The 12,901-nt window shown below is 36.0% G+C and overlaps 3 protein-coding genes across 3 annotated transcripts; all 3 read left to right on the top strand.

Moving 5' to 3' along the window:
- Positions 1-587: 587 nt before the first annotated feature.
- On the top strand, positions 588-5,215 carry LOC149736593 (uncharacterized). Its single transcript, XM_089877349.1, has 7 exons — positions 588-1,069; positions 1,231-1,445; positions 1,501-1,698; positions 1,759-3,251; positions 3,570-3,792; positions 4,260-4,430; positions 4,590-5,215. Exons 1-4 carry the CDS (start codon positions 954-956, stop codon positions 1,986-1,988), a joined length of 759 nt encoding a protein of 252 aa, XP_089733475.1. The 5' UTR covers positions 588-953; the 3' UTR covers positions 1,989-3,251; positions 3,570-3,792; positions 4,260-4,430; positions 4,590-5,215.
- A 144-nt stretch (positions 5,216-5,359) lies between these two features.
- On the top strand, positions 5,360-7,476 carry LOC149736592 (uncharacterized). Its single transcript, XM_089877338.1, has 4 exons — positions 5,360-5,654; positions 5,921-6,330; positions 6,667-6,861; positions 6,916-7,476. The coding sequence occupies exons 1-4, from the start codon at positions 5,539-5,541 to the stop codon at positions 7,128-7,130; spliced, it is 936 nt and encodes a 311-aa protein (XP_089733464.1). The 5' UTR covers positions 5,360-5,538; the 3' UTR covers positions 7,131-7,476.
- A 2,643-nt stretch (positions 7,477-10,119) lies between these two features.
- LOC149736591 (uncharacterized) lies at positions 10,120-12,708 on the top strand. The gene is made up of 2 exons (XM_089877530.1): positions 10,120-10,603; positions 11,308-12,708. The coding sequence occupies exons 1-2, from the start codon at positions 10,360-10,362 to the stop codon at positions 11,613-11,615; spliced, it is 552 nt and encodes a 183-aa protein (XP_089733656.1). The 5' UTR covers positions 10,120-10,359; the 3' UTR covers positions 11,616-12,708.
- Positions 12,709-12,901: the final 193 nt, after the last annotated feature.

Here is a 12,901-nt window from a genome sequence, read left to right as displayed (position 1 = left end):
CAGCATTTTTATAGGAGATACGATAGAAAAGCGATTCTTTTTTACATTTGCATTCTTTTGGTATTACAACATTCTGTTATGTTGGATATATTGGCAAGTTAAAACATATAGTATGGTGGGGTGGGGAAGATGGGACACCTTTAGCATATAATATCCAAATATCCTGATCGTGTTTTAAACAATTACCAGTGGTCTATGGAAGTCGTGGGGATATGGTTTCATAATTCTTTGAATGTTCTTTGTTTACTACCAAATGGATGAGCAAATAAAACAAAAAGGTGTCCCATTTTCCCCACCCTACTATATTTGTTTTTAGTAGGTTTTCAACCGTTCGAAATAGTTAATATAGGACATGGGTTGAAATATTTTTACCTGGATTTGAGCTTTCTTTAAAATGTTGAAGATATAGGATCGATAAAAAACGAGACTTTACGATTTCATTTAAATGTCATTGTGCTTTTGCTTGAATTAGGTTTTGTTTACCAGGAGCAAGAAAACGAAGAAATATGTATGGTAGGGTGGGATGGGATGCCTTTAGCATATAGTATCCCAATATCTTGATCCTGTTATAAACAATTAACAACGGTCTATGGGAGTCGTAAGGATAAGGTTTTATAAATTCTTTGAATGTTGTTTGTTTATTACCAGAACGGTCGAGGAAGTAAATTAAAACGTGCCCCGTCTTCCCCCACCGCACTATAAGATGTTGAACTGATTTATTAAATGGCTGTAGATTGTGTAGAAGTACAGTACTGTTTAGCTGATGCATAAGAAAACACAAGAGACAAAAAGGGAGGACCTTTATTTTAACGACCTAGTCAAATATAATTAAAATTATACGAGAATTCTTTAACCAACCATATTTTTTATAACTTTATTGACTCGGTTGTGGTGGGCGTTGTTTAGTTTGAAATTCCAGTTGATTTGAATCTAGCTTGGTCAGAGCAAGAAGAATGTCTGCAAAGATAATTATGACTGCGTTGCTGTGTGCAATCTGTAGCACTGTACAAATCACTTTTCAAATGATTGCTCTGTTCAATCCAGACTGGTTGGTGGGCAACATGACGTTGTAAGTTAGTTATAGCTGGATTTGTGTTTGTTCAAAACTACTGTAGAAAATGCAAAACAATGAACTAGTTTTAGTGCATTTTAAAAATAATCATATTGCGGCCAAACACTTAACTTCACGGTTAGTTTTTAAGACGATTTATAAGCATTTACATGTTACAGGGCCGCGGTCGAATCATTTCAAAATCCTGTTGATCCAGATCGTTTGGAAGATCGAATGGCTGTACTAAACAGTTCAGCAAACGAAACTGAACTGTTTGCTGAGGCTCGGCATGTCGTTCTGTCGAACACCACTGTTCAAAACATTTACATTGGTGCTGCAATCGGTATTTTTGAAACAATTAAAAATGGAAAAACAAGTGAAGAAAATAGGGAAGGTTAAGTTATATACTGTTGTGCGTAACACAAATCTACAATTTCCTTCTGTTTTAGGTTTGAAGTCAGTTGTTGGATTCATTATGATATCATTGCTCGCTTCAGGGTTGAGTCTATTCCATTCCATTACCCTCCTTTTTAGTGTGTGGTGCAGCGGATTTAAATCTTGCGACTCGTGTTGTGAAGCGTCCCGAAAACGAATAAAAAACTGGATTGCAAAGTTGAATAACATTAGTTCTACAAGCTATTCTACAGGTGCGCACAAAATATCCGGTCCCTATATAACCGTATAATGATTTATAATTATTCTTAAAGGTATCAGCACTAGTGTCACTGACGCAATGTTTGCTTTTACCGCCGACGACCTAGCTGATGCAAAATACGGAAAGAACCTGTACCTTTTGATAGCGGGCATTGCAGTATCCGTTGTTGGTGGATCTGCAAGCTATGTAGTAAAGACTAGAGAAGTAGAAAAGTTTAACGACAAAGAAGAAAGCGACCGCAGACGGCAGAATATGGAATTCCGAGCAACCTCACGAGCTTAACAAACTGATATAGGACAACAGTACTGTACTGTCTCTTTTAAGTTACGTAAATTATGTTTGTTGCTGTTGATACTGCTGGAGAATGATAGGCTACACAGTATCAACTGTAACGACGTCGACTATCAATAAGCATACAAATGAAAGTTAATTTCGGTGAACCTAATTTAACGTTATTCACCTAATCATGCTCACTATTATAATTCTGAACAATACCCTGTAGTATAGTATATGGTTTTAAAGTATGAATGAATGAATGAAATTTATTTCGTCTCTTCGGTCACGATAGCGAAGAACAAGAGAGTTGACAAAAGCGAAAAGACGGGTAGTAACGGTAAAACAACAGTTGTTAAAACACGCTTATTGATAAAAAAGAAAGAAATATTGTTTTGGATAAAAGGCGTGACCGTTACACCCTACAGACGATACAAAGTGAAAATTAAATAAATAACATTTAATTAAACATATTAAAGTTCTAAAGTACATATAGAAAAGCAAAGGAACTTATAAATGCAAACTTGCTCACCTTATAACTGAGAAGAATAACACTAACATGATTTAAACTCCTTAAGTTAATAGAAGTTAAGAAACATTTAAATACAGAATTTGGTCAAATAAAACTTTTAAAACGCAGTGAATATATACTTGGTTACACCATAGAATACTGAGCAAATGTTCAATATTCTATGGTTACACATATATATGCACAAACATTTTTAACCGTCAAATCGCTCTCTTATGACGCTTCAATGACAACGTATTGCTATAAGACGTTTAAGCACTACATCAATCAAGTCGCAGAAAGTTAATCCTTAACCTATGACTATGTAGTGGCAAAATGGTAATATAAGATGGTCATGACGTTAATAAGTAGTCATGTTATATTTGCATATGATGAACAGGTCAACACCCGCCTTCGCTAAAGACGAAAAGATTTGTTTTGTTTGCTGGGAGACAATCATGCTGCCAACGTTGATTTATAAAGGTATACGGAGTAACGGTTTTCCATTCTTACTCTCTGTGCGTGTATAATATGGGAACTGGTCGATTGTAGAACAGAATTGTACAGTTTTTCGTTATAAACAGAAAATTTTAGAGACAAAGTTTTATCTGCTGCTGTACCATATAGTATACGATAAAAATGTGCAATATCAGAATATCACTTACTAAATCAGCAGTACTGTTGTTGATCGTACTGGTCACGCAAATAGGAATGGAATTTGCTGCCATTTTTGGTCCAGTTTGGCTTCATGGAAATATGACAGTGTAAGTTCAAATAAACCAATTCAAACAGTTCCATATTAATATGTGTACTTGTTATTGAATCGAGGCGATAGGAATCTGCTAGTTTTAATTGTAATCTGATTTAAAGTCTTTCGTTTTGAAAGTTCCTTGCTCTTCGCTATTGAATTTTAAGAGAAAAAAGTCATGTTATTTTTCGCTGAACAATAGACAGGTATATTGTTTTGCCAAACTCGTATAATGTTTATTTTTTAATTTATAAAAGCTCTGCAATAATGCCAAATCCCTTTTAACTGTATATATGCAATTTTTCAAGTTGGTAAGTATTTAAATTTATTCTAGGCCTCTAGGGAAACAGTGCTATCTTTTCAAAATGACTTTGATCGGCAACGGTGGATGACTTTGGCTCAAGCGGCAAATATTTCCATAAAGGAATCGGAAATTTTGGTTCAAACTTTATCCCTTTCTCATTTATCAAACGACTCAAGCGACATACATGTAGATGTAGCAATCGGGATTTTTGAAACAGTCATAAATGGTCAAACGTATAAAGAACCGAGAGAAGGTATATAGGGTTGCGCTGGTGGTGTACCACGGTCTATAATACTATAAATATCTCTAGAAGGCCTTTTATTAATTTCTCCGAGTACAGAATCCTATAGTAGAGGCTTACTAGAGGTATAGTAGGGTGGGGAAAGATGGGACACCATTTCATTCTATTTTCTCGTCCGATTTGGTATAGTAAAGAAAGAACTTTCAAAGAATTATAAAACCGTATCCTCACGATTCCCATGGACCGTTGTTAATTGTTTAAATTATTGTCAGAGTATTTGAATAGTATGTACTAAAGGTTTACCATTTTACCCCACAGTACTATATATTTAGTAGGCCGTGAGTGCATATATATACATATACATTTCATGGCTGCCAATCACCTTTATAGGAACGTTTCTAGTCTTCTATATATACTAGATATCCAATTTTTTTATTTTAATTTTTTTACATAAAATATATGTAATTTCTCCTTGGCAGGCCTAAAATCCGTTTTGGGATTCGCAATGATAGCGATTGTTTCCACCAGAATTGTGTTGATACAATCTGCATTCGTTACCTATATTTGAATAGTCGCAGATACATGTCCTATTAACAGATGTAACTTCTGTTTTCGCCTTATTTGGTTCAGTTTTCATTGTTATTCTGCTGGTAAGTAGCCTATTGTCCCATATATGATGTTTATAAGTAACAAATCAAGTAGTCCGGTGGGTAATTGCCTGGGCAAATCTGATAGACCGAGACATGCTACAACAATAATGATTTTGGAACAACAGAAGTTCCACTTTCAATAACCCTGTAATTATTCAGGCACTATCAGTGCGGGAACAGCATGTGCAGTGTTTGGATTTTCAGCTGACGGCACTGGCAAAGAATCGCATTATGGACACAGCTTTTATCTTCTCTTCGCCAGCGCTGTTCGAGTAGCTATTATCGCAGTCATACTACTCATTTTTATGTTATCAAGATATGAAGAAATGCAGGACGAAATAGTTCAGAGAAGGCGAAATATTAGTTTAGCAGGAGAATACAGACCACTCCTCTCTTCGGAAAATAACTGTGAAAGTGGGCAAGAAGAATACGACAGCCTTTCTAAAATAGAGCCCATTAACAATCAAGATAATCCAAATGAAGAAGATCCCACTCATGCGAAGATGCCTATCGACGTCACATGTTTACCAGGCCCCAGAAAAAACGTTGATGAAAAGCCGAAGAAAGAAAATATTATTAGGAAGTCCGACAAAAAGAATATTTTGGAAAATTACAAAGAAGGCCTCCTGCTTTCCACACAATCCGATAACAACTATGAGTAGGTGTAAAACGGAAATATTTTTAATAATTAAAAAAGGCGTAATTTTAATTTTCCTATTTTAAATATATACTTGTCAAACCGTATTAAACCGTCGATTTTGACAGTTCAGTTGCACCCGACACACGTAAGGTGAGAGAGAAAACTGGCATAAATTCCACCTGTGTATTTTTTTGTCGGTAAATAAAGAAAAAAATAGCCGTGAATTCTCACGCAACCCTTTGAAAAGCAGCCAGTCGTATATGGTTCCGTTTTAGTTACCCTCGGCATAGCTTCGAGGACAAATGTATATAATAGCTATATAACGACTCAAGACTGGCTTTAAGGGTTGATGTAGTGCCTGTAGTACTGTTAGGAATTCTTTTAATTCTATAAGAACCACGCATACAAAAGCAAAACTGTAAAAAAATCTTTAACGAAATATAGTAGACATTTCAAGAAAAGTTTATAATGAACAAAAAGGTAGTGGCCATTGCTGTGATATGTGCTTTCCTGTGTTTAGCACAGATAGGGTTGGGACTGTACGCATTCTTTGAGCCAAAATGGTTAGTGGGCAACACGACCTTGTAAGTATGTCTATACATTTGCCATGTAGTTCAACTTAACAGTTTTGGTGGTAGGTCGTTATAATGTAGAAAGGCCGCTATCTTGAATGTTATGTTAAACAAGGCTTTTTATACTGTAAAGTGTGCAAGTCATTGTGTATAAGTCATAAACCGAATCCGGTAAAGGTAATATTGCAATACCTATTTATGTATTGGTTAAAGTGTACACTAATTACTAAGCAATCACTTAAGCAATTAAACCGTAATATACAATTCACATTTTACAGGGCGACAGTGGAGACATTTCAAAATCCTATTGACCCAGATAGACTAGAAGATCGTTTGGCAGTGGTGAATAACATGACCTTGAATAACAACACCGATCCACTTGGTCCAATAACACCAGTACAGACACCTCCGGTAACAGACCCCACAACAATTGTGGTGAATAACATGACCTTGAATAACAACACCGATCCACTTGGTCCAATAACACCAGTACAGGCACCTCCGGTAACAGGCCCCACAACAATTGTGGTGAATAACAACACCGATCCACTTGGTCCAATAACACCAGTACAGGCACCTCCGCTAAAAGACCCCACAACAATTGACCCAAATGCTATTTACGTGGATGCCGCAATAGGGATATTACAGACGGTGATCAATGGTAAATCCAACAATGAAAACAGGGAGGGTAAGTTATGTTTATCTTTCTAGATTTAAAACATCCCATTTTAAAATCGTATTCCTGACTGCGACCTAAACCTGCAAATTAGTGTTTCTTAAGAAGTTATATAAGAGGGTGGGAAAAGATGGGACACCTTTAGCGCATAGTATCTAAAAATCCTGATCGTGTTTTAAGCAATTGACAACGGTCTATATAGTAGTCTTGAGGTTGTGGTTTTATATTTCTTTAGATGTTATTTGCTTACTACTAAATGAGATGGGAAAATAGAATGAAACTGTGTTTTGTTTTTCACCACCCCACTATATAAAAATACCAATTTTAATTCTAATTAAAACTATATAGGTTTGAAATCAGTGGTTGGTTTTGTTATGATCTCACTTGTGGCATCAACGTTCAGTTTGTTTCACTGTATGAGCCTTCTTATAAGCGAATGTTGTGGATGCAGAAAATGCGAAAAGGGGTGTAAAACATGCCGCACCTGTTTAAAATTTGTCGTCAAAAAATTGAAAGATGTGGCCGCATCAAGCTACGCTGCAAGTACGTTTGTTTTGCTTTGGTACTAACAGAATTGTTAATTGTAGTATTATACAGGTGTTAGCGCTGCGGTTTCCGATGCAATGTTCGCATACACCGCAAACGACTTGACCGATATACAGTTCGGCCCTAGTGTTTACGTGCTAATTGCCTCCGTTTTGCTCTCAATTACTACTGGATTACTCAGCATCGATACAAGTAAGAAAGAAAAGAAAAATGAGGAAAATCGGCAAAGATACGAAATGAGAGAAAATCCGAACAGAGAATCATGAGACATAATGTTGGTGGCTAAACTGATTGACCGTGTTTCATTGTATATAGATAATACATTGGTGTGGGGTAAGATGGAAGCTATATTGGCATAGAACCCAATGTTCCCACTTTCAACAACGCTTTTTAGAGGCTTGAGAATACTGTAATATAATTCTGTAAAAATCTTATAAAACGACACACATCTAAATTTACCAAATTGAACTAATCAAGTTTTATGTATAGTCCAAAATGACAAAAAAAATTGTAGCCTACATATTTATATGTTTATATAGTAGTTACATGAACTTGCTATACCGTTTGTGTATTGCTGATACGATTGTAAATACACCCGCTTAGTTAACGCAACACTTGGTTATGTGTAGCTTCGTTGAGCAACAGTATATACAGTACTGTAGGAGAAGACGGGACACCTTTAGCACAAAATATTCAAATATCTTGATCGTATTTTAAACAATTAACAACGGTCTATGGGAGTCGTGAGGGTACGGTTTTTATAATTCTTTAAACGTTCTTTGTTTACTACAAAACGGGACGGGAATATCAAATAAAAAAGTGTCCCATTTTCCCCATCCTACTACACTTCCAAAAACTAATGGAAATGTTAAGTGAAGGTATTTAGATACACACTTTTAGTTTTATACAACTCTGAGACAAAATGTACTTCCCTTGCGTGCTTGCGAGGGCTTTTGCGGCGAGACTTATTTGCATGTAAGCTGAGCCCAACCAGTGGCGCGTAGCTTTAACAATGATGCTTTAAAAGAAACTTCATGGGGGGAAGATAAGACACCTTTAGCACATAATATAATATTCTGATCGTGTTTTGAACAATTAACATCGAAAGTTGTGAGGATACGGTTTTATAATTCTTTGAATGTTCGTTGTTTACCACTAAGTGCGTTGAGAAAATGAAAGGTTAATACTGTTTACTTGTTCATTTTCACATCCCCACAGTTTGACGCACTTGTTATCGTATGTAGCTTGTTTTCATATGTACGAGGTAACATGTCAGATTCTCGCGCATGGCAGTTTTCGCACTGAAACCAAAACTGGAAGGAATTTCAGTTCCGTGCGAAAGACATTTCCAATTACTCACCAACTCATTTGCATGGTACTTTCCTCGTTGAAGGTGGTTACCAGTATAGTTTACAACGCGATTATTTATTACGGTAAACTACAACGTCATAAATGTAGCACACCACAAAAATATCGTCCTATTTGGTAGTAAATGTCCCATTTGGTAATAATAAAAAAAAACGTTCTAAGAATTATAAAAAGCGTATCCCTACAACTCCCCATTGTTAGCTGTTTAAAATACGATCAGGATATTTAGATATTATGTGCTAAAGGTGTCCCATCTTACCCCACCCTACTATGAGTACTAGCAATCAAAGATTGTGTGGTTTCTCGTTTCATATACCTTTGGGCAGCTTATGTGTTCATTTTTGAGGTTATTTTCTCTATAGCTGAAGCCACTACCTCTATAACAATGTGTTTTGATAAAAGGCGTGTTGGTGGTTTGTATAAGGGCATATACACTGGTATTAGCAAATACAGTTTTGAAGAATATGTTGTGTAATACGCTACCGTTTTGCTCGAAGATGTTTAATGTATACTTAACAATCTTAACTTATTAACAAGAAACAAATCTTCGGCTAATCATTACTTACAAAGCTAGCATAGCATAAATGCCTAAGTATACAGATATATCGCAAAAGGTGTGCTACAGGTCCATGTCCATAACGTATCCCGCTGTTATAATTACATGTATAGCAGTAGGCTATGTGTGTCTTTCTAGAAAACGTTAGTTCGGCAATCAACTATTTATTCATCAATGTCCTTCTATGGTAAAGTGACGCTCAGCGTCTTATTGTCGTCAATTATTAACCCCAGTAAAACTTGAAGAAAAAACAATTGTTATAGATCTATGCAGGCTCGATTTGGAAATACAAGTTTGGCTATAACGTTAAACCGCCAATACAAATATATCAAATCCAACATTACAAAGTTAAGAATATGTCTTGTTATAGACAGTTTAATGAGAATAATTTAAATAAATAAATTGGGGCGAATCAATCGCTTCTTGTAGAGTTTTTTAGTACGCAAATTAATGCAATATAAATGTTTTTGCTTAAAACGAGTGTTTAATTAGGTTTTTAAAGGTATAAGTTCAAGAATATATAAGAGGTTTATTATGGTCGAGAACAGGTACAAGTTGATTGCTGCTGGTGTTCTTTTAATCCTTCTCGTATTAACGCAGTTGGGGGTTGAATTTGCTGCTCTCTTTAGTCCATGCTGGCTACAAGGAAATATGACAGTGTAAGTTTAAAATTAACGTAGACTTACCTTAATGTCCGATGTTTTTTATTAGTATTTTGTTCATCTTACCCCACAGTAATATACAAACGAGATCCCACTTATTTGCCATTTATGTTTATAATTCTGTAAATATTCTTTGTTTACTAGCAAATGGGAAGGAAGAAGAATAAACACAGAGGAAACTTGTCCCCGCTTTTCCCACCCCATACTATATTTTAGACTTTGCTAAGTTTATTTTTTTCAAAGGATATCAGCGATGGCTTTTCAAAATGACTACAATCCTGATGGTTGGAAAGATATTGCTGAAGCCGCAAACGTTTCTAAAAACGAGTTTGATCACATCATTCAATCTTATTTTCTTCCTAAATTCCCAACGAAATCCAGCAATATTTTCGCGGATGTAGCGATTGGAATTTTAGAAACAATTGTAAATGGAGAGACACTTAATGACAGGAGAGAAGGTTTGTCTTTATCGTAATAATAGTATTGTAGGGGGGGGGGGGGGGGAAGATGGGACACATTTTCGTTTAGTTTTCTCTTTCCATTTGGTAGTAAACAAAGAACCTTCAATGAATTATAAAACCGTATCCTCACAACTTCCACAGACCGTTGTTAATTGTTTAAAATACGATCAGGCTATTTGGATAATATGTATTAAAGGTGTCCCATCTTCCCCCACCCTACTATATAATGATTCAACATATATATAGTTGGGTGGGAGAGCGAGACGCCTTTATAGCACATAGTGTTGAAATATCCTGATTGTGTTTTAAACAATTAACAACGGTCTGTGGGATGAGTCGTGAGAGTACGGTTTTATAATTCTTCGAATGCTCTCTGTTTACTACCAAATGGAGCGAAAAAATAGAATAAAGGGGTGTCCGATCTCCCCTTAGCCTACATTATACTGTTATGTCTCATATAGGTTTAAAATCTGTGGTCGGATTCTCAATGTTATCTCTTCTTGCAACTGGGTTTGGGCTGATACAGTCTGCGGTGCTTTTTCATAAACTGTTGTCAACGACCGGCCCGTGTAGTACAAACCCCAACGACCAAGAAAGCAACTGCATCAAAAAAGGTTGTAAATTGTGCTTCGAAAAGACGGAATGCACTAAAAACAAGCTTAGAGAACTCGCTTTCAGCAATTATTCTTCTGGTGAGCATTTTGGTTCTTCGTAAATTATACAAAATTAAACATTTCAAGAATTTGTTATTAGCACCCCTAACCTTCTATATAGTTTTCGTTGGCTTTTACTCATTTAATGCTTTGAATTGTTTTCATGCCAGTTGACCCGGCGCCGTGACACAGTGCTCAGCGAGCCTCTAATGCTAAACTATAAGTTATGAATTTAACGCTTGTCGCCGATTTGATTGCGTATGTGTCCTTGGCCAAGACACAAAAACATTCACTCAAAGTTATACGTGATAAACACATAAGCGGGCACGAGGTGTGTGAAACAGAAACTGTTAAAACGAATGTCATTTCCCCGGCACGTTACGAAAAAGCAAGTTACATTCAAAATGTTTTACACAATATCAGCGATAGATTAATACAATAAATAAAAAATATGCTGGTTTTAACTTACTATACATTTCATGCAATAGTGCAAACAGATATAGTAGGGTGGGAGAAGACAGAACACCTTGAGCACATAATATCCAAATATCCTGATCGTGTTTTAAACAATTACCAACGGTCTATGGAAGTTGCGAGGATACGGTTTTATACTTATTTGAAAGTTATTTGTTTACTACCAAATGGTACGGAAAAATGGAATAAAATGGTGTCCCATCTCCCCCATCCTACTATTTAATAAATATATCAGCCGTTCATGTTTTACATACATTACTTGTCCTTAGGCTGCAGTGCGGGAACGGCACTTGCTGTGTTCGGATTTTCAGCTGGTGATAGTGATAAAGGGTCACAGTATGGACACAGCTTTTATCTCCTCGCCAGCTCTATTGGACTTGCTGCCATAGTCAAACTGCTTTCCGGGCGCTTAGAGGGTCTGATAGTTGACAACACAGACGGTCAAAATATTAACAACCCAGGCGCTCAAAATATTAACAACCCAATTAGCTTCAACCATCAAAATCAAGAAATCCAAATTCATAATGCGCCACAAGACCATGCTGAAGTTTGTAATCGATCTACTACTATACAGTAGCCAAAATTAAATTCCGGATGATGTCTACAAGCAAAACAATGCTGTCCAACGATGGTACAAAAATAATGCATCACTGTCTATGACAAACAAACAACTTCGATTGGAAAGAAGTGTACCGGCAGTTGATAAACAATAAATATTCCAGTTTATCAGCTACACATGCACATTGATAGTTTAAACAGCAAGACTGCAAGTATGACTGTTCAAATTTCCTGTATTTTAAATTAGCGCATATAAAAGCTAAAAATGTTTTTTTTAAGCATGGAGAGTTTGCCTTTCGGTACACTTTTTAACTTGAAAATGTAAACATAACTGGCTCGTTGTTTGTCTGCTAGGTGTATAGCGACTACGCTTCTTTCCTCCAAATAAATGTAAATGTAAACAATCGTATAAGCGTGTTTTAACGACTGTCGTTTTGCTGCTTATTTAGCAATACTCTGTCATATGGTTTTAATTATTTTTTAATCTTCGCTATCGTAATCGAAAAGCCAAATAAAATATATTATTATAAAAGCGTTACAGTTTAACTTTAATCCTACAAAAACGTCAAAGACCGTGTATTTGTTTTCTATATTTATAGTTGTTTCTACGAAAGCGTGGGTGTTGCTGACGTATAGTAGGATGGGGTAAGATGGGACTCCTTTTTGTTATATTTTCTCGTCTTATTTAGTAGTAAACGAAGAACATTCAAAGAGTTATGGAAACGTATCCTTACGACTTGCATAGACCGTTGTTAATTGTTTAGAACACAATCAGTATATTTGGATATTATGTGTATAAGGTGTCCCATCTCCCCCCACAGTACCACATAGTAGGGTTGGGGAAGATGAGACAAATTTTCTTTCTATTTTCTAAACCCATTTGGTAGTAAAAAAAATTAAATTCAAAGAAATATAAACCCGTACCATCACGACTGCCTTATACCGCTGTTAAGTTTTTAAAACAAGGTCAGGATATTTTGTGGTAAATCTATCTATGGTACTATGATACGAGCTGGTTTTACATATTAAGATAATATGCAGAAGCCTCCGCTGTTTACTTCGTAGATTGGCTAATATTTCCCAAAAAAACACCGATGCATGAAAAGGCTTACCTACAGTCGTTATTTATATCACGGCATCAAGCCATACTAGGCTCAGCAAAAACCATAGCCTATATGTATAGGCTATGGCAAAAACTAAGCACGTGTTACTATACTGGCACGTCGTACCATTACGACAAGTTTCTACAGTGCAGACAAGTCGCAAATGTACGGTGGTACAATTTAACACATACACACATACGTA

This window comes from Ciona robusta, chromosome 4 (assembly GCF_009617815.1).
Source record: "Ciona robusta chromosome 4, ASM961781v2".
Lineage (NCBI taxonomy): Eukaryota > Metazoa > Chordata > Ascidiacea > Phlebobranchia > Cionidae > Ciona > Ciona robusta.
This window is presented reverse-complemented; position numbering and strand designations above follow the sequence as displayed.

Coding starts and splice junctions, on each gene's coding strand:
- LOC149736593 (XM_089877349.1), top strand. CDS start 954: ATGTCTGCAAAGATAATTATGACTGCGTTGCTGTGTGCAATCTGTAGC. Junction 1,070..1,230: donor TTGGTGGGCAACATGACGTT/GTAAGTTAGTTA, acceptor TACATGTTACAG/GGCCGCGGTCGAATCATTTC. Junction 1,446..1,500: donor AAGTGAAGAAAATAGGGAAG/GTTAAGTTATAT, acceptor CTTCTGTTTTAG/GTTTGAAGTCAGTTGTTGGA.
- LOC149736592 (XM_089877338.1), top strand. CDS start 5,539: ATGAACAAAAAGGTAGTGGCCATTGCTGTGATATGTGCTTTCCTGTGT. Junction 5,655..5,920: donor TTAGTGGGCAACACGACCTT/GTAAGTATGTCT, acceptor CACATTTTACAG/GGCGACAGTGGAGACATTTC. Junction 6,862..6,915: donor CGCATCAAGCTACGCTGCAA/GTACGTTTGTTT, acceptor AGTATTATACAG/GTGTTAGCGCTGCGGTTTCC.
- LOC149736591 (XM_089877530.1), top strand. CDS start 10,360: ATGTCTCATATAGGTTTAAAATCTGTGGTCGGATTCTCAATGTTATCT. Junction 10,604..11,307: donor TTTCAGCAATTATTCTTCTG/GTGAGCATTTTG, acceptor ACTTGTCCTTAG/GCTGCAGTGCGGGAACGGCA.